Source organism: Vidua macroura, chromosome 2 (assembly GCF_024509145.1).
Source record: "Vidua macroura isolate BioBank_ID:100142 chromosome 2, ASM2450914v1, whole genome shotgun sequence".
In the NCBI taxonomy this organism is placed as follows: domain Eukaryota; kingdom Metazoa; phylum Chordata; class Aves; order Passeriformes; family Viduidae; genus Vidua; species Vidua macroura.
The window spans coordinates 72,982,878-73,009,770 of NC_071572.1; the positions used below are offsets into that span (position 1 = coordinate 72,982,878).

General features: G+C 40.7%; 1 protein-coding gene and 1 long non-coding RNA gene across 2 annotated transcripts; both read left to right on the forward strand.

Annotated features, from left to right (window-relative positions):
* The first annotated feature begins 5,116 nt into the window (after positions 1–5,116).
* Positions 5,117–15,027, forward strand: CD86 (CD86 molecule). The gene is made up of 6 exons (XM_053971014.1): positions 5,117–5,236; positions 5,354–5,403; positions 6,689–7,030; positions 11,079–11,390; positions 13,437–13,577; positions 14,679–15,027. Exons 2-6 carry the CDS (start codon positions 5,358–5,360, stop codon positions 14,696–14,698), a joined length of 861 nt encoding a protein of 286 aa, XP_053826989.1. The 5' UTR covers positions 5,117–5,236; positions 5,354–5,357; the 3' UTR covers positions 14,699–15,027.
* Positions 15,028–24,975: 9,948 nt separating this feature from the next.
* LOC128803893 (uncharacterized) lies at positions 24,976–26,367 on the forward strand. The gene is made up of 3 exons (XR_008435866.1): positions 24,976–25,039; positions 25,934–26,075; positions 26,188–26,367. It is a non-coding gene; the product is annotated as an uncharacterized LOC128803893 (long non-coding RNA).
* The last annotated feature ends 526 nt before the right edge of the window (positions 26,368–26,893 follow it).

The window sequence follows — 26,893 nt, forward strand, 5'->3', positions numbered from 1 at the left end:
TCCTGTGCAGAAATGGGGGGCTTGGAAGAGGGACAGCCTGGGAATGGGCGTTTACATTTCTTTTCTGTACAATGACTGTTGAAGAGTCTCCAGCAACTGACTGGCCTGTGAATCAGCTGTCACCTCTAAATAGTGACCTGTGTGAGAACAGGGCTGTGCTCCCTTTCTGTTTCACTCCAAAGTCAAACAAGCTGCTGTGATTTGGTGAGATGTGAAACCAGCAGACAAGTTTGCTTTACTAGCCTTGATGCAAGTGTGAGAGCTCAGAAAAGAGCACAGACATCACCTATCGTACCTGTGATGCAGAAGTGGCTCAATCAACTTGCCAGCTCTGTGGCTGGGTCTGGCTTGAAGTGAAGAAAAATATGTACATCTGACCTTTCCTTTAGGTGGAACTCAAACACCACAGCTAATCCAAATTAATGTCTAATTCTGGTTTGATGACATTCTTCCCCTCCGAATTTCCCCCGCAGTTTCACTTGCAGGGAGAACATGGCTGTGTCCTATAATTTGTGCAGTAGCACTCTGTGTCATTAGGCAGCCACTGTGCCCTCTTTCAGAGATACCTGCCCCAAGTCGTGGATGAAGGATTCTGCTTGCAGAGGCACTGGAATGCTCCATGATCTCTGGACCAAAGGTATTATTTAAATAATTTGTGGTTTTTATTGTTGTTAAAAGATGAGTTTCTAGATGTTAGAGAAAAGTGATTCCATAATCATAGTGAAAGTCATGGTTCTCCTGAAGATCTTAGGTACAGTAAAGGATATTGCTGAATGGGAAGGGATACAAAATGCATTCAGAAATCAAACATTAGGAAGACAGAATGTTGGATTTTCTTCATGTAATTAAAAAATATAATTAAACAACAAGACCATAATTTTTAAATGTAATTTGGAATGAAAGATAGTTCTAAAAGAATAAGCAATAGAAAAAGTTTTGCAATTTATTAAAACAGTGACACTTTTCTGACTGGGAAAACACATAGGAAACACAAGTTGCCTGAGTAATGTATGTTTTTAAAACATGCCCTTTGTAGGATAGTTATATGGTCATATGGCCTAGTATTAGGGTGGAGGGCATCATAGAATCCTCTGAACTTGCCATGTTAAGGAAATTTTCTTAAGGTGTGATTTCCTTTGATAAGACTTGTACAAATCAACCTATATTTACAACATGGGGAAGGCTGGTAAATGCATTTTTAGGATAATTTAATTTACCCCTGGAATAGCTTCCAAGTCAGCAGTCAAGTCTTTGTCACAGATGTCCTGCCTCCAGGAGGCTCACAGCACTGCTCATGAAGCTGCTCAGTGTTGCATAGGGTGGAAATGTCAGAAAAATTCCCCACCCTAGAAAAATAAAAAGAGTGATTTACTAGTTCAGTGTTTAGTTTTGTTTTGAGTTCAACATGGGGCAGGAGAGTCTTCCCATAAAATATGCGTACCTGTTGTAAGAAAACAAGCTAACTACCTGTGGGAATATGCAAGAAAGGAACATTTTGGAAGGGACTTAAGGGTAATGAAGGAACTTAGGAGTCAAAGAGCACAGATGTGACAGTGTCTTTCAAAAGATAATGACTACATACAAAACTGAAAACAGCAAAAAGGAGAGCAAATGAAAACCCAGGCAAGTGTACTTGATACAAAGCTCTTGTTTACTCCAAGACCTTCATGCTTCACTGTGCCTATTGGGTTTTACATGCTGGTTTCACACAGTGGACTGGGAGGCACAGGAGACAGAAAGCCAATCTCAATAAGTCACACTGGGCTTTCTGGCAATTGCCCTCAAAAGTAAAGGAATGAAGTTGCCTTTTTTCCCCAAACACCAGTGTTAGAGTTTTTGCCATCCAGAGGGACCTTGACATGCTTGAGAGGTGGATCAATGCAAATATCATGGAGTTCAATGAAGCAAAGTGCAAGGGCCTACACCTGTGTTGTGGCAATCCCAGGGACACCAACAGGTTGGTGAAGTGAAGTGATTGAGACCAGTCCTGTGGAGAAGGACTTGGGTGTGATGGTTGATGAAAAACTCAACATGAGCAGGAAGTGTGCACTCATAGCCCAGAAAGCCAACCATACCCTGGGCTGTATCTAAAGCAGCATGGCCAGCAGACTGAGGGAGGTGATTCTCCCCCTCTACTCTCCTCTCCTCTCATGAAACCCCACCTGGACTGCTGCGTACAGTTCTGGTGCCCCCACACAGGAGGGACATGGAACTCTTGGAGCAAGTCTGGAGGAAGGCCACAAGGTTGGTAAGAGGACTGAAGCCCCTCCCATAGCAACCTTCCCATATCTGAAGGGGGTTGCAGGGAAGGGAGGGGGATTCTTCATCTGGAACTGTAGTGATAGGAAAGGGAGGAATGGGTGCAAATTGCAAGAGGGGAAATTTAAGCTGGATATTAGGAAGAAATTCTTTATTGTGGGGGTGGTGAGGCACTGGAAGTGATTGCTCAGAGAAGTTGTGGATGTCTCAACCCCTGACAGTGTTCAAAGCCAGGTTGGATGGGCTTGGAACAGCCTGGTCCAGTGGGAGATGTCCCTGCCCATGGCAGGGGGCACTGGGACTAGGTGATCTCTAGGGTTTCTTCCAACTCTATGATTTTATGATTCAGGACAGGAATCCCCCTTTACTGAGCCAAGTGGGAACTGCCCTCATGAGTTTTCTCAGGCTGGTTTGGACCAAACCAAAGCCCTCATGAATCAGGCTTGTAAAGTGCATGTGCTCATATGGTTTCTTCTTCTTTCAGTGATTGCACTGCAGAGGTAGTAAATAAAAGGTTGAGCGTGACTCTTGACTGCATACTGACATAATGTCAATTAATATGCTTCTCCATTTTCATCTCTGACATCCACACATGATTTGTAATTGTGAGTCATGGAGACACCTCCAGGAATGGCTGAAAAAGCTCCAAAAGGAAAGAAAGACACACCATGTATGCTAGCTTTATTTAGCAAAGGAAAATATTTACCTCCCCATGGACTGACCTCACATTATTCAGGATGTCAGAAGTAATTTTAAAGCCCTCTGTCTTCAAACCACTCCCATCTCATCAGTTATCACTGGCACCATTAAAAAGTGCCACTTCCACAGATGGATGCACTCAGCCTGTGAACAGCAAAACTGCACATCCACACATAGACCCACAATGTCTATCTTTCCTTTCTTACCTGGCCCGCTTTGACTGCTGGTCAGTTCTGAGACACAACAAGACTTTCAGTGGCCTGTAGATATAAGAGAGAATTAAGCACAGAATTTGTATTGAATATGTCAAAGGAAAGGTGTAAGTAGCCCTCAGTGATACTGTGTAATTCCCCTTCCTCCCTTCAGTCTTCTGGACAATGGCTCCAAGGATTTGCATTAGTTGGTTAAAGGCATTTTATAAAAAAAGGGGAAGAAAAGCTCCTTGCAGCACTGAAGTTTTAGTGGCCCAATTAATGATTCAGCAATTCTCTATAAAGCAGCTCCCATGAGAGAAGCATCAATTCCCCTCTGCAGGGAAGGTGGGTGTACATCCCTCTGCAGGCTCACAGGATCCTTCATGCCAGCACCCACAGCAACGTGCCTTCTCCTGGAAGATGGCAGGCAGTAAAACATGTAGGAACTTTGAGGACTTCTGTCCTCACAACTCCAAATCCAAACCATAAAGAAAGGCATGCAGTGCTATTTTGTACTTTTGCCTGGGTTTTTTCTCTCTCACTCTCATTTTCAGTTCTGGTTTTGCTCTTTGCTTCTGTGTGACAGTCATTGCAAAACATGCAGAACACTCTCTCCACTTATGTCAGTAGTTGCTGAATTGCTTTAATTTCTCCTCTTACACACCTGCACTGAATACAAAAAAACAAGCTATCCTTTATTTTTCACTTGACTGAAAGCCAAAATTCTTATTTATAGGATGGAAATATGACTGCTGCAAAGTAGTTTCTGTCATTTTCAGTGGCTTGGCACAGGCATTTTTACTTAGGCAGTCAGTTGTCTGGTTTAGTTCAGTGGGGCCCAGTCTGGGAGGGGAAAACCCGTTGATATAAGTTTACCATGCAGTTGGGTGGCTGGAGCAGAAAAAGAATGACCTCTGTCTATGACAATGGATTCTGCATGAGCCCTCCCTCCCCTCCTGCCTCTTCTGCTATGACAGGTGGATCAAAAGAAAGTTATCTATATCCTCCAAGCCAAGCGGACTTCTTTTTCCCCTTTCCTAAGAAAAGGTAGGATGAAGTTGGAAAAAATACCATTGTCAGACCTGCACATTACAGTACACTCACAAAACACATATCAGTGGACTGGGTGGAATTCTGTATTAAAGAGAAGAAGACACCAGAGACCTGGAGTAAAGACCCAAGTGTACCAGCCTAAAATAAAACATAACAAAAAATAGGAAACCATCCATCAGGAAAGTGTATTACTAGTGAGGACAGCAGACAGAGATCTCACAGTTTTTAGGCAGTATAAGAGCTGGAGAGTTTTACATCTGCTCCTGCAGAAGAGGTTTCTTTGGAGCTGTTTGAAGGAGGAGAGTGAAGGACTTTGGCAAGGGTGGTATAGAGGCTTCTCCTAAATATATGGAAAAGGCACACAAAGACCACAAAGGTGCTGCTAAAATGCAAAATAGCAAACACAGACTGGATGCAGGTGCCACTCTCAGACTGCATGGGAATGACATTTGGCTGTTTACCAGGACTATGGGCCCTTAATCCACATGAACCCAAGCAGCCAGAGAGGTGTTTTGCTTAGGAGACAAGACAGGGGGTTTTTCTTGTTTTCTAAAGAGAAACGAATTTTTTCTTTACAACGAACTGTATGCTGTTTAGCATCAGCTCTCTGTATCATATATCATAGGAATTCTCTATGTTATCCTTTGCTGTTGTTAAGGAGAGGTTCCTGTCACAAAACTGAAGATCACACACTTCATCACTTTTGGTAGCTGACATCATTGAGACGTCTCCCCCACCTCTTCCTTTTTCATCACGCTCTCCTCCCCCTCTACTTTCAATTCCCCATCTTCTTCCCCACACTGCCAGGCCAAGCATGCTCCCCATTCCTCTTTCCTCCACTCCAGGCATTTTGGGTACTTGTCCGGCTCTTTGGACCTCAGGGACTCTGTGTTCCTCCCATGGCATACACAGTCTGCAGTAATCTTGCACCACATCACCTCTGTAAACCAGAGATCTGCCATAGCATGCTAGTTGTGGTTGCTAAAGGCTGGGAAACACATAGAATCTCTTGCACCAATCTATAGAAAAAGGTGAGATTAACTTTCTCAATACTCTCTCTTGCTAAAACTTCTTGTTTTACCACTTCTTTGGGAGTACTGGTGTGTTTTCAACCTCTAACATATTCCCTTCTTTCCTTCTTCTTACAGTGTCATGGAGGTCTGCATATTCTTCGTTTGTGCTATGGTATTTCTCCCAGGTAAAAGGCACGTTTTTAATTGTTAAAACTGTTTTGATTGTTTGTGTCCTGCTATATGATACTTTCTCCTCCACTAAGAAGCTCATTCCTTAGTAGTATTAATCACTTCCATTGCACAGTCAAGGTCATATAGCCTATGTGATATGTATTTAAATTGTGTGCAGGGACTCTATAAAACATATATAGTAAGTACTTTCTCTCTTCAACTTTATATCTTTACATTACACTTATTTTATGTTGCTCTTAAATTCTCAATTTAAATCTGTCTTTAAAATGTGTGTGTATCACCTATGTGGATTATGGAGAAGAGCAATACTAAACTGAAAACTGCCAGTTTGATATGGGACAACTGGAGTTTGAGACAGCCACAGAGATCATTTTGCAGTCTGGTGCTCTGGAAGAACAGTCAAAATTTTGCACTAGGAGAGAGACTGTAAATCTCCTCCTTTTGAACACAGCAGAGATGTTTGTATCTTCTGGGACAGAGGGCTGCATTTCTTATTCCGAGAAAACACAGTCCCCCAGGCCACCACTCATAATAATGGACACACGGACACAGGGGAAAGCAGGAGAAAAATCATCCCTTGTGTAGTGCAGTTCATCCTTTCTTTGCATGAAGGCATAATTGTGTTTATTGACCATTTCTGTTAACAAGATCAGCAACAGAACAGTTAAATCTGACATTTACTCTGTCATTAAATTCTAAATTAATTAGAGAACATTAAATCTGACATTTAATTTGTCATTAAACTTCAGATTAATTCTTCATTGAGACTGAAAGTGTTCACCTGCTTCTGACCTTCTGGTCATGCATTCCCCTAGACACTCACATTTACCACACAGTGTGTACTTCACAGTTTCTTCAAAAATTTAATGCATTGTTATTTTCTTAGGAGAATTAACTCAACTTTTTAAACAGAAATTGTGCGACTATCTTCTTTGTGACAGAATCCCATTACACTCAGGATGCTGCAAGCAAGAATTGTTTGGATCTTTGGCCTGCAGATAAGTCTTCTAAAATATAGATGCTCACAATCTCTGTGTAGTAGGCCTTCTTTGGAAAGTAAAATACAGGAAGAAAAATAAGAAACAGTTTTATGACCTGAACTCCTCAAGACTAAATGAGTCAGTTTGAACAACTACATGTCCCGTCATACCTAGTGGGAGAATTTGTGTCTAAATGCTGTTTTTATTTCCACTGCTGTTAAGTGTCGGGTCTCTGAGTGCAACTTGGTATTCTTTTGTAGCTGATGTAAATCTTAATTTTACTCTCTCTCTGTCTAAGGTATTGCTGCCAGTGTGCATCCAGTGAAGGCATTTCTCCATCACACTGTACACCTATCCTGCTATTTTCCAAACTCTCAGAAATTTGACGTGAAGGATTTAATAATTTTTTGGCAAAAAGACAGTAATAAAGTGCTGCATGAAGTATATTATGGCCAAGAAAAACATGACCACCTTAGTCCTGAATACATAAATCGCACCAAGGTGGACATCGGGAAATGGACCTTGCAGTTGTTAAATGCAGGAGTTGAGGATGAGGGACACTATCAGTGTATTATACAAAAAATAACTGAACAATCAAAAGAGGTCATACACCAATCTGAGTGCTCACTGCACATCATTGGTAAGTAATCTCTTCCAATTGCCATCTGGTCTGTGGGATTCTCTGTGATTTTGTTCAGTCCAGAAATATGGGTCCTGTCTCCAAGCCCCTGAAACTGTGCCTGTTCTGGAGCAGAATTTCTAAAGATGGATAAGCGACTTGCTTCCTGCAAGTTTTATGGCTTTTAGGACTCTGGAAAATAAACTTGTTTATTTGCATCTGACAAGCTACCTTCTATTAAAAGTAGCAGTAGTTATCCAACCTCACCAACACTGGTGGCAAATTAGAATTGAAACATAGCAAGATCCCTGCAAATACACAGCTATTTTATGATCATATAAATCATAGGGAAAATAAAGAAAAAACAGTCCACATGGAGGAGTAGAAATTCATATGTTCAGCTAAAGAAAGACAGAAAATACCCCTGAAGAAAATTATATACATACATTGGTGAGATTCCACCTGATTTTTTTGCATCAGAGAATATTTTGAAATCAGAGGAAAAGACAGTAAATCTTTTAACAGGGAAATGGAAGTGAGGCACCAATGTTTTCTTCACATTTTCTAGTATTATTTTAAATTCCTAATATATAATCATAAAATTTCTTTATTTTAAGCTATTCTGTTAGTAACCTTTATCTGTATGCCTGTGTTCTGTCTTCCACTGTGGTAGTGCTAGTCATTAATAAAACAGCTTCTAACTTGCACTGGTGTTTTCAGGCTTCAGCATACTGCTTCAAAAGAGAACCGGCCAAGTGTAACAACAGCCAAAAACAGGGTACCAGGACAACTGACCCTATTTAGTTTTGTGCTACTAGCAAGTGTTCCCTTGATCCACAGACAGAAAATGTAGATTGTTAATTTTGATTCTCCCAGTATCTACTGGAGAAGCATTTTCAGTGACATTTTGGAACTCAGAAACTCAAAATGTGCACTCAGTATCAAGGCCTTCAGTTTAAGATGTGTAGCATCAAGTGCTCAATCAATTCAAACAGTTGAATCAGTTATCAGCTTAGCCAAAATCTGAGCAACATGTTATAGATATCTCACACTTAGGACTAAAAGTCTCCTACACCTTTTAAGGTTTAGCTTAGGAAGACAGTTTTAACAATGTGCATTGTCTTCCTTCCAAATTACTTTCTGTTCAATAAATGCCCAAAGGAAGGAGCAGTACAAAACCATATTTTAAAAAAATTCAAGCCCTTCAAAATAATTAGATGAAAAATGCAAATATTGAAATGTACCTGTGCTTACATGCTGCTTTTTAATTAGAATCTCATATCATACATGGAGGGATCTTTGTAGTTTGACATGTCACACTTAAAATGGGCATAAGAAAAACTGAGGGCTGTACAAGAATGACAGGGCAGTCACACAAAGTTATCTAGATCACTTGGTGACAAAGCATTCAGAAATACTGCAGTACCTTCGAATACAATTTAAACATGTTATTTTTATGCATTACATTAGTACAATATATAGATAGCATGAAACTGTGTTAGGGGAGGTTTAGGTTGGATAGCAGGAAAAGGTTCTTCACCCAGGGGTGCGTGGTCAGGCACTGAAAAGTTCCCCAGGGAAGTGGTCACAGCACCAAGCCTGAGAGAGTTCAAGAACAGTTTGGACAATGGTCTCAGGCATATAGTTGTTACTTCTGGGCGTCCTTTGTGGGACCAGGGGTTGGACTTGATGATCTTTGTGGATCCCTTCTAACTCAAGAGATTCTAAGATTCTATATATATGTTAGAGGTATTTCATACAGCCACAATGACTTATATAACAACGAACTGAGATCCTTCTCCAGATAAAAAAGGAAGGCTTCACAGTGGAAAACTTTGGTTCTTAAAAATGCAAGGTAGCGACAAGCAGCTTAACTGTAAAATCTGCTATTGTGGCATGTCTGCAGTGCTTCCTCTAGATAGATCAATAAGGGAAGTAGGTGATACTAGGGAAGCTGTTTCAAAATATGCACTACTCAAAGTATTGAGACTGAAATGATGTCACAAGAGAGACTTACAGTTGCTCATTTTAAAGGGGATGTTGAAAAGCTGAAAAGTGTGGAAAAAGCTCTAGTAGAATTATCTGAAGGCTGGAAAAAATACAGTCCAACTAAAAACATTAAAACAATAATCTTACAACCTTATAATACAGAATAATCAGAAGAGTTTTGTTTCCAGAATGTGAGAACCTGAAATACATGTAAAATACTGGATGTTAAAAACAAAACAAAAAAAAAAAAACAAAAAAAACAAAAAAAAAACAAAAAAAAAAAAAAAAAAAAAAAAAAAAAAAAAAAACCAGAAGGAAGTAAGGCAGATGGTCACTTAAGAAAACAGAACAAAAGCAAAGTGATTAAGCCATTGAGAAAAATAAAAATGTTAAGGGCTTGATGGACTGTTGTCTCTTGAGATATTTAATCTAAGTTTTTTTGGAAGACACTGTCTTTAAATACAAAAGACTTCCTGAAATGTGCTTTTCTGTTAACAAACACAAGCCCCATATATGTAGCCCATACCCTGTTTGCAGCCAGCATCCCTTTTCAGTAAATTGAGGTTCCAGAAGCTATAAAAGAGAAGTGCAAAGTATATTCCACTATTTCCACTTGCTTACTGTCAATAAGATTGAAGTCCTTAAATCACTTAGATGTGGCAAATTTCATAGCCATGGATTACGTTCTTGCCATCTCTATAAGATACCAAGGAGAGAATAAATAATCCCGACCAGAAGTCTGACAGCAGTCAGCTAAGCAAGTCAGACATTGAGCTTTTCTGGGGGACAACTTAATTAAATTTTGGGGTATAGAAAAGGGGGAGCTTTTTCTGTTTTGAATTCATATCCATTAAATGTCTTTGGGGGATTTAAGTGACTAAGCTAAAACCTATGCATTGTGTACTAGGATAGAGAAAATAAAAGCAACATCATGTTTCTTCATTCATCCATATTAAGAATTCTCTAGGCCAGGGATTAGATCCTTGTTCCAACACATTGAGTGTGTGTGCAGAAGAGTGAGACCCTCTCAAGACTCACATTTTTCTAAGAACCCTCTTCCCTTCTTCAGTATTTCGTCATATTCTCTTTAGTCCTATTGGCCCTAAAATAATGAACCATTTTCACTGAAATCTTTAGTCTATTTCTCAGGATTTGTTTCTGATTTTTGGGAGGTTGTTCCGGTTTTTTTTAACTTGTTATGTGCCAACTTAGTGGTCAGTATTATGTCAACATTCCCTCCTTCTTCTTTTCCATTACAGTCTACTGTTTTTACTATGAACCTCTAACCAAACAAATCCTGGTTGAGAATATCTAGATTAATTAAGAGAGGGTGTTCATTAAAAGCTTCTATTTATCGTTCATATTTTATGTTTAAATAGTTATTCTCAATCCTGTTTCACTATTTCTTGCATGGGAAACTTTTTAAAGAAACAGGTGTGTTTTTCATTTATTGTACTCAATGACACAAAATAAAGAACCCTTATGCTATAGTCAATTCCATCAGAAAAGCTAAGCTAAGGGAACCCTACCACAAACTGATGATGAATTACATGCTGCAAAATGTTTACTTACAATACTGACAGACACGGGGATATTTCTACTTAAACAGCACTGCACTTTGAACTTACTCCATCTGAATTCTCTCAGATTATTTATTTCTTTTCATTTCCCAGTTAAAAGTTTGTGGGTTTCCCCTTACCCATTCAGGAGGCCAAAGGTAGGGAACATTGTGGTCCCTTCCCATTTTCTGCTTAAGCCCTTATTTGTAAGCAGGTCAGGTTTCATTATTCTGACATATTAATGTGTCTTAAAGAGGTGCAAGAGACAGAGGCCCATTTCTGGCTGATCAGACTTGCATCCTTTAAACACCCTGAGAACAAGAAGCAGGAAGTCTACATACACACCAAAACAATGCCATACAAATCCTTTCTTGGAATGCCCATTGTCTTCCTGAAGAAAACTGTTTAGACTTGTTTCTGCCTGAAAATCTTAAATAACTGGCAGAAAAACTTAAATAACTTTGGACTGTCACAAACATAGTGTGGTTGGCTCATGATGCTCTGTCTTTGATCTATTTCAGCCAACTATAGTCAACCTGAGATAGCAGAACTGCACTCCAGGGAACTAAAGCCCAATGGATACTTGAACCTCTCCTGTTCTTCCAGTGGAGGTTATCCAGAGCCCAAGGAGATGACTTGGCTAATTTCACATGAGAACATAACACACAGCAGTACGGCTCACATGGATGTCTCACAGGATGCTGTGACAAAGCTGTACAATGTTACCAGCAAGCTGAATATTCCAGTTCCTACAAAGAGCCGCACTAGTATCAGATGCTTGCTTCGCCTTAGGGAGCAGCTGGGAAACCTTATCTCAGTCCCACTGGGCATAGGTGAGTCTCTGTTTGCCCATTCCAATTTCTGCATGGGGTAGGAGCAGGCAGTACTGCAGCACAGCTGATCACAGACAGCAGCATGGTCAAGGCAGGGAATAAACTCTTAAGTAGGAGTAGAAGTTGGTTTAAAGGATTTTATGTTCTCTATCCTGTTCGGCACCGAACTTCCTCTCTTTTCCATATGGGAAATCTTATTACAGCAAGGAGAGGGCACAGAGAAGGAATTGCTACACAATCCAGAACACAGCCCTATTGATCCCCTCCCTGGAAGATGCTGCAGTAGCATCAAAACAACCTAGGAGTCTGGATCAGGCAGCAACTGGTCTCTGGAAGTGACAGCTGTTGGGAGAGTTTGTCACTTCACAGAACCAGAGGACTGGTGAGGTTGGAAGAGGCATCTGGAGATGATCTAGTTCAACCACTCTACTCAAAGTAGGGTCAATAGGTAGCACAGCACTTTATCCAGATGAATTTTAAACATCTCCCAGGATAAAGACTCCACAACCTCTCTCAGCAAACTGTTCCAGAGTTTGACTACCCTCATAGTAAAAAACGGGATCTTTTGCTGGTTTAAAGTGCTTGAGCTGCTATTCTTAATCATTCCTTAGAAAGAGGCAGAAGGCTAAACAGAAGAGTTCCATGGACCATATTTGGTTCACAAACTGCCAAATAGACTGTGCTGAGTTTAAGTGTAAAGACCATGAAACTTGGACTAATATTAGAAGCATTCCTGGTGGTTTTCATAACATTTGGCAGAATCAAGTCCACATTCCAAAATGACTATTTGGGGATTTTTTTTTCTCTGAAATTGTGTCTTTTTTCAGACACCTCTTGCAAGAAGAAGCTGGGGACCTGAGTTCCATTATGACTTTACTGCCAGATTATCTCAGGGTTCCACATGGCTGATCCTTTCTTTAAACTAAAGCAGTATTTTATTTATCTTCTGGAGCAGGAAAAGTTCTTTTCACATGTTTTTGTTTATCAGCTATGGCACAAGAACATCAAAATAAAGACAATTCCCACTTTGGTCTTAGGTTCATTTGGCTTGCATATGTCTCTTTTAGACAATGCTGAAGATGGGGAGCTGTACTTCCATTAACAGGAACAAGGAGCCAAGAGGGAATGGTAGCATCTCTGGGAAGCCTACCAGGGTAGTATAAACATGCACCTTATTACTGCAGATGTAAAAGAAATTTGCCACTTGTTCTGAAAAAGTTTCACAGTGCAGGTTCCTTAATATAAATTTAGCTACAGGGTTAAGTTATCAACACCAGATATGGCAAACTGCCCCTATGTCTTTGCATTCTAGGACTTTTAAATACTATTAAAATACAATCCAGAAACCTTCTACTGTTTGTTCAGCTCTGCACATTGCTCATTAGTCTTGAAATGGTTATATTAGCTATAATGCTGAATCTTCCTCTTCCTTCTTCAATTCTTCTCTCCTCTCTGGCTTTATGAAAATAGATACCTGACAAACAGTGATGGCGGTTAAGAAACCAGGAACTCCACACAAACATAAGTTTTGTTTGGCAATAAATGAAGCTCTATCAGCTGCTAACCCTGCCAACCAAAACCTCAAAAACACAAAAACCAGAAATAGAGGGAAAGTCCTTTGAATTCCCTGGTACTTTCACATCCCTTACAGCATTTCATTAGGCTTTGACCATCATTTCCAATAGACACCACATAGTAACACGTTCCAGGATCTTCCAAATTGCACAGTAACATGGAGCAGCATTGGCACAGTAGCTGCCTCATAGGCTGTTGTACCAATTAAGATGCTGATCTTTCACATGCTACCCAAACCTCAGAAAGAGTGCTTTGCTTTGCTACTGTTGAAGTGACCAGTAAGATCAGGTAGTTTCACTAGTTACTGGAAAGGGAAATAAAATAGTGATTTGTTGACACTGGTAAAGCAAAAAGGATGCCAAATGCCTCGACCTAAACTTCTATTTCATGTAACTTTGGGATAAAGCGTTTAAAGTAATTGTCACCAAATTAAATCTTTGTTGTTTGTATCTTCTCTGTTTTCTTATTCAGAGATACAAGAGAAAGAAATGGAGCAAGCAAAGATAAATTTCTTTGGCCCACTTATAGCTGTGGTTGTACTGATCACTTCTGCACTTCTTCTGGGTTTTGTGATATTAAAGAAGAACAGCAATATCTTGTCTACCAACCAGAGTAAGTTACTACTTGTCATTCAGCTCTACCGTCCCTCAGCTTACAGGCTTTATCCTTTGTAATTATCCCTTTACCTACTTTCAAGCTGCTGACAGAAAGTTAGGTTTCATACTGGACTTAAGCTCAACATCCTAGGACAATTTAGTTCCTGTAGCAACTTAGTCCATCCTGCAGTAAGTCAAAGCATCTTTCTCCTGTCTCATCCTGGTGTGGATATTCTCAGCTCAGTCAAAGAGAAAGAGAAAGGTTTTCTAACCAGGCAAGAGCCTGGGAAACAGTTGGGAAAGAATGTAAATAATTCTCTAATCTATCTTGGTATTCACATTGTTTATGGATATGTTCTGCCACTGTGCATCATTCACTGCACACCAGTGGTGTGACATGTTTTTAGTATAAGACCAATGAAATTAGTCTTCTTGATGTTCTCTATATATAGAGCGGTACATTTGAAATAAAGAGAGAGCTCATTTTCTTAGCCTTCTGATCTGGAGTTCTTTGTTCCTGTCCTGCTCAACAGCATCATCCTGGGATCCACTTCTCCCTCTTTTTTGTGCTCTGTGACACTGCCATGTCACCAGCTTATCACCTTTTCCAGAAGTTTCATCCTTCATTTTTTCTGGGGTAGATTTGGCTCTTAAAATCATTAAACTATATAAATCTTTCTTGCCTATCGCTACTTATAAGAAAGGTGGAGTTGGGGCAGGGATGAGATGAACTTACATGAAGTTCATGGAGGGATCTCTGTCATGACAGAGTTGAACATTGCTCTACCACAAGCTGCCCACACACTGGGCTAAAAGAATCATCTTGTACTGGGAACAGAATTTGATCTTGGCATTTCATTTCTCTATTTTGTTCTGAGACTAATTCTCAGCACTCCAGAGTTTATTCAGCACTGAATCATGTTGACATCAGAATCTATTTTCCTTGTAGCAAGAGGGAAATGCATTTCTCAGTCAGTCCTGTTTCCCTATACAGCCAAGGGTCCTGAGCCCTACCTTCTTATTTTCTCAAATTCTAAGATAACTGGACATTTACTATCAACTCCTTTACAGCTCCTATTTTTCACTTTTCTGTAAATCACATACTGATCTATTCTAGGTGTCAGTCTAGCAGTCTAGAAGCTATCCAGCTTGAAACTGAGGCCATCAGCCAGACTACTGACTGCGAACCATGTCTGCACGCAGCAAAGCATGAGGTCCCATGTTTTTAGAGGTTCCGCCAGAACAAGAATCCTCCCCAGAAGCCCTACAGAATAACATGCAACACTTTTGTGTGATGGCTGAAACCTACTGCCCAGTGTTCTCTGCTTTTATTGTTGCTCCAGAATGGTAGTAAATGGTAGTAAATATGATGCTCTGCCTGTCTGCATGACTACCTTTTTGTTGTATCTTTTATTATGCACTGTGACAATGTAAAATCCTGAGAGTCAGTGGAGAAAGCAGAGCTGCATGGGTCACAGAATGTCTCAGAAATAGAAAGAGTTAAGCCACAATCTGTGAATCATAAACATCATTGCAAACACGATCAGAGGTAAGCTACTACCCATAAATCATAGAATCATAGAACCATAGAATAGTAGAATGACTTGGGTTGGAAGGGACCTTGAAGGTCATCTAGTTTCAAGCCTCCTGCCTAACCTTGAGCCATAAATGCTTTTGGTAGAGCCACTGTGGCTTTGTACCAGTAGCTTTCTTGTAAAGCTTCACATCAAGAAGAGGAACTTCAGGGCACATCCCCGCTTTCTGAGAAAGTTCATGGAATTCCTATCAAGCATTTGAAACTAGAAATAATCTAAAGGAAATACTTGCTTTAAACATAATTTGTGATTAACTTAATTTTTTTAAATATCATTCAAGCTCAATATACCCAGACAGTTAGTACCTCCACACTTTGTTCCTCTGTATTCTGACTGAGAGTTGTAAGAGTTGTTCAGGTGGATGCAGGAATAGAAAATGATAGCATGAGGTATCATAAGGGTGTATATCTAACCATACAAAATTAGGCTGAGCAGATAATGAAAAAAATATTACATAAGTCATGTTCCTTTTTGATTGACTATGTTCTCCCTTTCTTAATTTTACTTCAGACCTTGATGATAGAGCAATTCATACACTGTGGTATGTTCAGCCATAGGAAGGAGTTTTATCCTTCAGAAAAGATCCTTTGTTGTGCTCAGTTGTGTCAGTTCTCCAATCTTGAATGATCTCTGCACTTTATATTCTTCAACAGCACTGACATCTTTCCGGAGGAAGAATGCAGCAGAACTGAGACAAAATTCTTCTGAGATCTTGATTGTATTTGTAGGTCTGACACTTTCAGAAAGAGCAGGGACATTAGCTTCATATTCTTAAGACAAATTTCAGCTCAGAGTTGCAATCTGGGGACATAAATTCTCCACAGTTGTTGGGTAGAAATATTCTTTTCTGTTAAATGATGTGAGTTGCTAGATTCCACCTCAATTTTTACTCCATTTTCAAGTGTGTGAGAGAAATGCATGTCCTTTTGAGTTAGTTAAACTATGTGGGACTCAGTTTATTAAGCTATTATACTAACATTCCAAATATTTTCATTCAGATTAATATCATTCAAATGTTATTAGAAGGTAAAGGTTTAAAATTTTTGTAGAATTTTATACTTTCTAGCAAACTTATTTAATGATTGATTAAAACATATGTCTTTTTCTGTGTTGCTGTTTTTATTCTCCTTCCATTAAAGCATCATGTTAGGGAATACCAACATTTGGTATTCCCAGGGAGGAAACATTTCCAGAATTACATCTTGGAATCAAATTAATAAAAAAGGTATTGCTGCAATGACTGAGAATGGCACAACTGGAAGTTTCATATCTTAATTCATACATATGTACATATGATATGAATATCAGCAGCTGTAAATAGTGGAAAAGGCAACATGGTGGGTTAGGTTTATCCTTTGAAAACTCCCTTCCATCCTTAATTTGTTCCTAATTGGTGAAGTTGTTTGTTTTCTCCCTTGCCATCCCTCTTTAGGCTGCTTTAGGCTGCCAACCTCCTACTATTAACTGCTCAATTTCTTTACCTCCTCTATTCTTTACCTTAAATCAAGTCTAATTCCTTCCTGTGGGTAAAGATTTAAGGGGAAAAAAGCAGATGGGCTTCAGGGAAAATCTTAATTTGTCTCTGTGTATTGAAACATTAATCCTCTGCACTAGCAGGTGTAATGAGCACAGTAGCAAGGCACAGAAAAAGCATGGCTGACACACTGGCGTTTTTGTGCTCTGTATAAATGCATTCAGATTTCCAGGCTATCGCCTCACACACTTCATTTCTTTCTTTGGCAGCTTTCAGTCAGTGACTCCATCAATGTGGCAAGCACATGGAAGAGTGTACATCCACTACATACCACAGCATGGAACAGCTTCACTCAAAAACACCATTCCTTTATTTTTAGGCAGAACATTATGAATTTCAGAAAACAAAGAAATGTTAACAAAGAAATGGCCAAGATGCATCAAATTCACATCCAATGCCCTAATGTAAAAAAATCTGTTATCAGACTCAGAGTTGTGATAGATTGCTTCAAGTTCACTGATTAACCAGCAGTAAATCACCAAATAGTTGAGATTGGAATGGATCTAAGGAGTGTGTCCAGCTCAACCCTCCTGCTCGAGCAGGGTTACCTTAAGCAAGTTTCCTGGGTCTATGTCCAGACAGTTTGTGAATATCTCCAAGGAGAGAGACTCCACAGCATATCTGGGCAACTTGGTTCAGGGCTCAGTAATCCTTCACAATAAAAAGGATTTCCTTCTGAAAGGTGTTCAGAGAGAACCTCTCATGTTTCAGTTTGTGCCTATTGCCTTTGGGCCTGTCACTGGGCACCACTGAAAAGAGTCTGACTCAGTCTCTTTTGCATCCTCCCTTCAGGCATTTATACACACTCATGAGATCTCTCTGAAGCTTCTTTTCTCCAGGCTGAGCAGCCCCAGTGTACTCAGCCTATGCTCAGACAAGAGATGCTCCAGTCCTTTAATCAATCTTGTAGTCCTTCACTGGACTCTCTCCAGTATGTCCATGTCTCTCACATACTAGGAAGCCCACAACTGGACACAGGACTCCAGATGGTGCCTCACCGGTGCTGATTAGAGGGGCAGGACCACATGCCTCAGCCTGCTGGCAACGCTTTCCCTGATGCAGCCCAGACACTGTTGGCCTCCTTTACCACGAGGGCGCACTGCTGCTTCATCTTCAGCTTGTCCACTAGGCCATCCCTGTCCTTTTCGGCTCAGCTGCTTTCCGGATGGATTGCCCCAGCCTGTACCTGTGCATTTTGGGGGATATTCTTCCCAAGGTGCTGGAGTTTAGATTTCCTTAGTTTTTTTTTTTTTTCAGAGGTTCCACTCCGCTCATTTCCCCAGCCTCTTGAGACCCCTCTGGATGGCCACACAACTGTCTGGGGTCCACTCCTCCAAGTCCTTTATCGTCTTTAAACTGGTGAGTGTACACTTGCTCCCAGTATACAGGTCATTAGTGAAGAGGAAAGTCAGTTCGTTTTACTGAAAATTCCTTCATGCCAGCCAGTGCTACTGCAACAAGCAATATTTCCCTGTGCTTAACAAGTGATGGAACAGCAGAGTGCTGCATTTCCAGAATATTCTACAGTTACTTCTGAGGAGATTGACATTAACAAAGCACCCCACGGCAAGTATGCCTTAGGGCACTTTTTCCTCTTTCAGGTGAATTATTTGCTACTGGAGGTTACACTCAACCTCAAAAATACAGTAATTCTATTAAAGAAATCTATCTATGTTTTGGTTTCAAATTATCTTTCTTCCTTCTTTACAAACTCAGAAGGCAAAAAGCAAAATTTTATATATATAAAATGTTGCTTCTCTACACTGGAATGCCAGGCTGTCATAATTCATAACTGATCTCTCCTTAGTTTTCAATCTTCTGCAATAGGAGGACCATAATGCTGGGACAGGGAAAGATTTAAGTAAGACATGTCTTCTGATTTCAGGATGGACTGCCAGAAGGTTTTCAAGAGAAAAACTACAATTAGACAGGAAAGCTGGTGAAAGTTGAGAAAGATGGGAAATGGATGAGGACTGAGAAAGTGGAAGGAGACAAATGATACACAAGGCTGGCTTGGAAGAGGAAGTGCAAATGCATCAAGTGCAGAGCTGCTTCACAGACTCCAGGAAAGCTACCTAGCAAAGAAAGCAAGCAAAGATTCTGCACAGATTCAGTATATTCAGTATATTCTTACAGACATTAGTGTGTCATACCTCCTCACATACTTATGACATTTATGGCAGATATGCAAGCTCAAATTATCCTCAACTTGGTGTGTTCTTGATATTGAGACCAGCATATCTTTTGTCCATTGCTTCTGTTAGTCTCTTAAAACAAAACAAAAACCAAACAAAACAAAAACTAAAAAACAAAACCAAAAACAACCTCATGAAAATAATAAAAACTTATGGCCAGCCACGTGCTTTTAATAAGCAATGCTTATTATTTGAGAAGGGCACAGACCTAGGAAAAAAATTGAATGATGAGTTGAGAGTAGCACAGATTGCAGTTACATACCTATATGCACAGCTGATACACCATGTATATTGCCTGCTCTCTTCTGAAACATGCTTTTGATCTAACTTGTACAGGTTTTAAAATGGGATTATGACACAGAAGCAATGGCAATGGAGAGATCTTACTTCTTTACCTTGCACTGTTAAATGCACTACCATATCCAGAAACATAAGTCATATTTTTTAGAAAGTTAAAATATTAGAATTGAAGAAGAAGTAAAAAAAAATTATTAAGTGTCTAGAAAGCATGTTTATAATGTGGAGTTTATGGAGTTTGACCTATGCAGGTGATGAATAAAATGGAGAAAGCATATGATGAATCTGTCCAGTATTCCAACACTTGAAATGACTGATTAAAGAAGGAAGGTGTGACAGATCCTACTAAGTGACTCTTACTGGGAAGCTCAAAACTGGACACAGCACTCACCAGTGCTGAGTGGAGGAAGAACACCCCTCCTAACCCAGTCCAGGATACCATTAGCTTTCTTTGCCCCTTATGTTCAGCTTGGTGTCCACCAGTACTATTTCTGCAAAGCTGCTTTCCAGCTTGTCGTCTGCCAGCATGTGCTGCTGCATGGAAAGGAGACAAAGAAGTCAAGTTGAAAGAGTCAGAATAATCAAGTTTCTTGAATGTATATGAAAGATCCAGCATCTAATACATTTGTACTGTAGAATAGAAGAGGACTCATTTAACAAAATATGAGGGGGAAAACAAATTATGACACCTAGCAAGAGATTCTGTGTGGAAAGAAAAGCCAAGACAAAACCAAGGAAAGGAAAAAAGATGCTCAGTATCCTATTCTTTTATCACTAGATAGTTTCTTGAAAGAATTATGAGTAACCACAGCTTCTATTACTCAAGTTGCCTATGGCAACAGAGCATATTGTAAGCAAGGCAGAAGCCTTTCCTAGTAGATCAGACATCCAGAAGCAGAGGATCTTAAAATTGCAAGATCTTCTTTCTTCAGAGATTTTGCTTTCTGTGCCTGAGATACGGTGCAAGATCCACAGTCCAATTACTGTTTGGAGAGTGACACAGCTGAGGCTGGATTGGATTGGATTGGATTGGATTGGATTGGATTGGATTGGCTGAAACTGGCAGAATTATGCTGAGGGATAACAACAGGTCATGTGGCCAGTCATCTTTGTCCAGCTGTATTGGAAAGGATGATTTAAAATAATGAACTCCTCAGTAACAATTTGTTCTTTCTTCTGCTTTAATTTAATCAGAGTTAGAACTTATACTTAAAAGGCAAAGCTATTGCTTAAGAACTTTGAAATCATGGGAAAGCAGGCTAGAAGTGCTCAGGAGTGAAAACTGTTTTGCAGACCTAAGCCTTTATAGAAATCCAATTAGACTTCTAAGAAGGTGGTTTTTTGGGTTTTTTAATTGGGTCAGTGGTAAGTCCCTCAATATTATGTATGCACCCAGAGCAGAAAGTGTATAAAAACAACTCAGTACAGGAACATAGACAGTTTTATCGATGAAAATACAGAAATGCTTGATCAGCATAACACACTGAAACATCAAACCGCAGCTTCCCCTAAAGAGATGCAAAGCGGCCGTTTGATCCCAGAACACAGAGTTAGGAACCATGGCACCTACTTATCTTCTAGTATCAGTTTTACCACTCCTAAGCTTCCTCTCACTGGCAAAGAGTGAGTGGAAATCCGGATTCAAGGTTATCACATCCCAGACACCCATCACCAGAGGAATTTCAGGGTGCTGACTGTATCTGCCCTCTCTAAAGCCCAGCACAAGCACCTGCAGTGGTGTACACCGCAGAGGGAAAACATAGTTATGTCTGATGATGACGGTCCCCAGTCAGGCCATTGGGCTTGGGTCTTTGTTTTTCTCCTCTTTCTCTCAGTAGCGCCCACAGAGCCCGAGTAGGCCTGGCAGAGCACCACCACCCCCCCACCTCGCCCCCCAGACACTCTGAGGCAGGGAGCACGGCTTGAAGTGACATCACGGGACCCTTTGGGTTCCACATCAATTTCACTTGAATTACACATCGATTTTATTCCTTAAAAGCCGAGGCTGCGGAGCCGGCACCGCGGGCTGAGGCACGAGGTCCCCCTGCCGGCTGCGGAGGCCGCTCCCTCGGCCCGGCGGCCCCGGGGCCGTGCGGGGGCTGTGAGGGGCTGAGAGGGGTTGTGAGAGGCTATGAGGGGGCGGTAAGGGGCTGTGAGAGGCTGTGAGGGGCTGTGAGAGGCTATGAGGGGTTGTGAGGGGCTGTGAGGGGGCTGTGAGAGGCTGTGAGGGGCTGTGAGACGCTGTGAGAGGCTATTGGGGGTCTGTGAGGGGCTGAGAGGGGCTGTGAGAGGCTGTGAGAGGCTATGAGGGGGCTGTGAGAGGCTGTGAGGGGCTGTGAGAGGCTGTGAGGGGCTATGAGGGGGCTGTGAAGGACTGTGAGAGGCTGTGTGGTGTTGTGCGAGGGCTGCCATCAGGGCGTGCTGAGGGAGAGCTGTGGGGTCACAGAGCCAAGGGCTGGAGTTGCCACCAGGAGGGCACCAGTCCCCTCATACTCCCAACGGGGTCAGCAATGAGGCCGGACTGGGCTGCCCAGGACCGTGTCCTGCCAGGTTCTGTAAACAGAAGCATGGAATCACAGAATCCATAAGGTTGGAAAAGACCTCAAGGATCACTGAGTCCAACCTTTGATCGAACACCACCACGTCAGCCAGGCCAGAGTACTGTGTGCCACATCCAGTCTTTCCTTAAACACCTCCAGGGACAGTGACTCTACCACCTCCCTGGGCAGGCCATTCCAATGTTCAAACCATCCTTTCTGGGAAGAAATTCCTCCTGATGTCCAACCTAAACCAGTCCTGGTACAGCTTGAGACTACATCTTCTCCTCCTGTCACTAGTTGCGTGGGAGAAGAGGCCAACACCACATCTGGCTACAACCTCTTTTCAAGTAGTTGCAGATAGCAGTAAGGTCTCCCCTGAGACCCCTTTTTTGCAGGCTAAACACCCTCTGCTCCCTTAGCCACTCTTCATAGGACTTATGTGCCTGATCCTTCCACAGATTTTTTGCCTTTCTCTGCACTCAAGGATGGAAATGGCACACACTCCCAGTAGTACTTGCTTGCTCTGCTGCTTGAGTGTTTAGAGAAAAATTTTTACCTCGCACCAAGCCTGACCTGCTCTTCTTTCAGTTTCTGGTTGCCATATCTGATCCTCTCACCATGCACCACTGTGAACAACCTGGCTCCATCGTCTCAATAATCTCCATGTGGTTGTTGGAAAGATGCGATTTGGTATCTTGTCTCCAGGCCAAACAGAGGGAGCTCCCTTGGCCTCTCGTCACAGTGCAAGTGCTCCAGTCCCATCACCACCAAACTTGCACTAATTTACCTATGTCTTTCTTGCATTGGGGAACCCAGGAGTGGACAGGCTATTCTAGAGGTGGTCTAAGAAGTGCTGAGCAAAAAGCAGTAGCATCATTCCCCTCGCACAATCTACCGGCAATGCTGCTGTCAGTACAGCCCTAGCAAACATCAGCCTTGTTTGCTGCCGCTCTTTTGTCATGAGCTACAGGGACAGAAGTCACCTCATCAGCATCCTCCCCTTTCCACCTTTTCCCCAGAGCAGCTACAGCACTTTGGAACATGAGGTATCAAGTGCCTATGCATTCACTCTGCTGGTGTTTAATGTTGTACTGTAGTTTTCTTGTCACTTCTCCCCCTCCACTCAAGCCTGCCTCATGATCAATCCCACAAGACTAGCCCACTCTCAACAAGTTCTTTGCAATTTGCTCCATTCTCATTCTGGGAAATTTTCATGTAAAGCTAGAAGAAAATACAGGGAAAAGGAGAATTATTCATGTGAACAGAACTCTGAGGCAGTCAAGGAAAAGACAATGTGGGACAAGAAGACTGAGGTTTAGAAAAGAGGGGAAATTAATTATAAGGTGTGTTTGAAAGTCTAAAGCTATTCAGACAACTGAATGCAACAGGAAGAATTGAATTCGTCTAGACAAATGAGAATATGGATGATAGCCCTTTGGAGACAGGGACAGAGACTTTCTAAGGGGAAAGTTCCTATTTAATAAAACTTGCAAACAGTGCAGGTGAAAATTGCAGCTGATACAAAGCAGTTTTCCTCTCAGAGAAATCATTAAGAATTCAAAGTATACTCTTAAATGGAAATTATTTTAAAACTATTTGTAAAAAATCTAGCCAAAGCATTTAATTTCAATAGTGACAGTACAGTACAATCAATCTTGGGAACAGAATGAGAACACATAAAATACAAAAAAAAACCTTTTAAATTTTTATTTCCCCCCCCCACCCCCAACTTCCAAAGACAATCTTTGCAAATTGTTTTCAGCATTTCCAAGAGAAATTTTAAAATCTGTTAAAGGTTTCTGTTCTAATACCAGAGGTTTCCCTGCACTGAATTTTCTTTATGAGCTGATTTTAACTGACCTAAAGAGAAGCACTCAGAGACTGATCTAACAGACCTGATAATTTTGGTTATCAAGCACAGGTCATTAGATACATATCAAAATAAGTACATGGTGGATTTTAAGCTTCATAGTACTGTACAACCCCATTGTGTATACTCTTCTTCATCAGCTGTTTCCTAAATGTTTTATTGGTGTGAATAAATACAATTTCAGAAACAAGTAACAATATGAAAAAAAGTAATACCAGTAAAAGAAGGAATGTCAGGCTATAAAAGACAAGATCAGACAAAAAATCTCCATCAGACAGAACTGGGAGAAGCCAAGAGGTGTAGTACCAATCCTTTCAGTTTACATTAACACTCCATACTTCTGAGACATGGAAATCCATTCTCTTACATGCCTCTGACAATTCCCAAGCATTTCATAATATGAACCCTGAGGGGAAGGCTCCAGGGTCATAGTTATCACACACCTACAGTGACTCCCCCATGCAATGCAGAGTGGTGCTGACAAAAGTGTTAAGGGGTGTCACAATGACATTTTGCAGAGCATTCTTTGCCACATTTCTTCTTGAGTTTAACACCTTAAGGTGTAAGATAGTATTATCATGTCCTCACATGATAACACAATGTTACAGTGCACAAGCAAAGGATATGAAGGAAGAAGTCACATGATTGTGGATTTTTAGCAGCCAATTCTTTGCTTGCTCTGGGCATTTTAGGAGGTAAGCTGTAGAGCACATGGGAGACTTGGATATGTTGCCATAATTATTTATTGGCTTTATATAAAAATGTTACTTACCTGTTACTGATCTTCTCTGAGACACTTTGTGTACATTCCTGCTCTGGCTATACTAACAACATTAACAGAAATTTTTGCCTTGATAATATTTGAAAAACATTTAAAACCCCTACTCCTTTTTCATCTCTTTCTCCCTCTCACATGTGCAGGAAAGAGGAAAAAAAAAGAAAGAAAAAAAAGGATTGTCCTACCCATCTAGTCATGGCAGCAGCTCTGCATGTTCCAAGAATACACAATATTCTGGAAGAAAGCCATCCTTATCACTTGGGTTGTTGCAATTGATACCTTGATTGTAGTAGGAGCATTTTTTGTCTAATTTTCACTATAAATATCTGAATAATTTGAAGTAAAATAACAATCTCTGTGTTGATGTTGCCAGCTCTTAGGTCTGGGCCCTTACATTACAAAGCAATTACAAAACACTGAAAGGCAAATGGCAAAAGAAGTTCAAAAATATATGCAGGAAAATCATGCAGAGAAGTATTACTCCTGGTTCAAGTGAACTTAAAAAGCCTCTAATAAATCTGTTAACAAATACAGTATATTGGACAGCAGGCAACTGCAAAGGGTCTTTGCCTTTCTTTCTCTTCCAGGTGATGTAAACGCAAACAAAATGTTCATGTGAAAGGAAGAGGAAAACAGCAGATCACCACAAGGCTTCTGAGCAATAGTTAGGTAAACCTAGATTTTGGTGCATTAGGACTTCCAAGTAGTTCAGTGACAAAAAAAAAATCAGAAAAAAATTATTTTGTGTATGATGGCAATACTGCTTCTCAGCATTCAGTGGGAGGATGCACTGCTTTTATTTTAAGCAAGTACTCCAATATAGCTGGTAGAAATGCAGTTTCAGGAAGAAGTGAGCTAGATTTCACACATAATAGGGAACACAGATTGTTCTGACATGTGTGCCCAGTCCCACTGATTAAAAATGCCTGTTACGAAGAGGAACAAGCTTACTGTATTCCTCCTTCTGAGAGCAGGGAGCAGTGGATGTGATTAAGCAGGTGAGTGATAGAGCCACTCTTGTCTAATCTGAAGAAGATCTGTGAGAAGAGGTAAAATTGTGGAACTTTGAACTAGAAAATATAATGGGCCCTGGAAACAATCTTGCATGAACCATGCTGGCTGGGAATTAGAAATTAAATCACAGGTTCATCTTTCTGGTAAGTACACATAGACCTGTAAAAAGAGGTGAACTTACCTGTGTATATTTGCATATTTAGAAATGTGGGTGTTCTGTGCTTTTTTACACATGAAAGAGTAAAGATGTTCAAAACTTCATTTTGTTCAGTAATTTCTACAGCAGAATGCTAGGTACAATTGATTTCAGCAAAAGAGGGGTGGTTGCCCTGTTAGTCATCCAGCCTGATGTAAAATTAAACAAGGGGGAATTTTTTTTAAACTAAGTACAATTTCTCGATTCATAAACTAAAGGAGGAATCTGCCACTTTAAGTCATAAGAAAAAGAACTGCAGGCTCATCCTCTACAATGTCCCTGATGAGAGTGAAAACCAAGTCACTGGTTGTCCTGTGACTTTGTGATGCTTGTATCCCCATTTGTCTGTTTAGCCCAGAAAGAAGTTTTGCGCCTTTAAGATTACTTCCGAGAACAAAAGTGGGGAGCGAAGAAGTGTGGAGTTTGTTATCAAGAACTGCACTTGCTCCCCCACATCCTTCTCCTAGACTGTGTTGTCTGCAGCACAGACAGATGGTGAGAGAGAGCTCTCCTTTACTTTAAGTTAGTTTTTAGTTAGCTGAGGCAGAGATGTTCCCTGGACTGTGCTTTTTTTTCTTTGTCCTAGAACTGTTTAAACCTGCTCTAGACTGAAAACCCAAAAGAGCATTGGCAGCTCTCACCTGTGGCCCACTGGGGCCTGGCCTGGGCCACAGCATTTCCTAGTTCTGGATGGACTGATAAGAGACTGAGTAAGCCGAGCTACAGCCCATGGAGGAGACTTTCTGAGTTTGTCATCTCTTCAGAGTGGCGAGAGGTTTTGTTGTTTAATATTGTTCATTTTTTTTTTGTGCTAGTGAATGCTTTGCCTGTTAAATAAACAATTTTTCTTCACTTTTCTCCAAGGAAATCTTTTCCCAAACCAATTGAGAGAGGAGCCACTTAAATTTGCTTTCTAGGAGAATCCCTTTGGAGGTTTTCTTCCAAATTTGCCCTGAACCAGGATACTGGTGTTGTGGACCCAGTAACACATTCCAAGAATGAGCTGCAATGGAGTCTCAGACACAAGGAAATGTACCTGGGAGATTGTTAACTTCAGCAAGGGAGCCATGTTAAGGCTCTAGTTCTCTGTGTGTCACATTTATTCTGTATAGGACCAACCCACTACTGAAATATCTGAGAAGGACCACAGCAATTTTTTAACATTGCCTACAGAGAAATGGTTCAAATGAAATTAGAAGGATGGCTGACTATTTGAAAATTCCAAGAAGCTTATTTCCTGCATTTGAAAGTAGATAGGAAAAAATAAAATGGCTTCTTCCATTAGCTACAATCTGATTTATAATCTGACACAA

What these genes read in the sequence shown, in the direction of transcription:
- CD86 (XM_053971014.1), top strand. Translation starts at nt 5,358, where the DNA reads ATGGAGGTCTGCATATTCTTCGTTTGTGCTATGGTATTTCTCCCAG. An exon ending in TGCTATGGTATTTCTCCCAG is followed by an intron (nt 5,404 to 6,688) that starts GTAAAAGGCACG and finishes TCTCTGTCTAAG; the next exon opens with GTATTGCTGCCAGTGTGCAT. An exon ending in TATCTTGTCTACCAACCAGA is followed by an intron (nt 13,578 to 14,678) that starts GTAAGTTACTAC and finishes GATCTATTCTAG; the next exon opens with GTGTCAGTCTAGCAGTCTAG.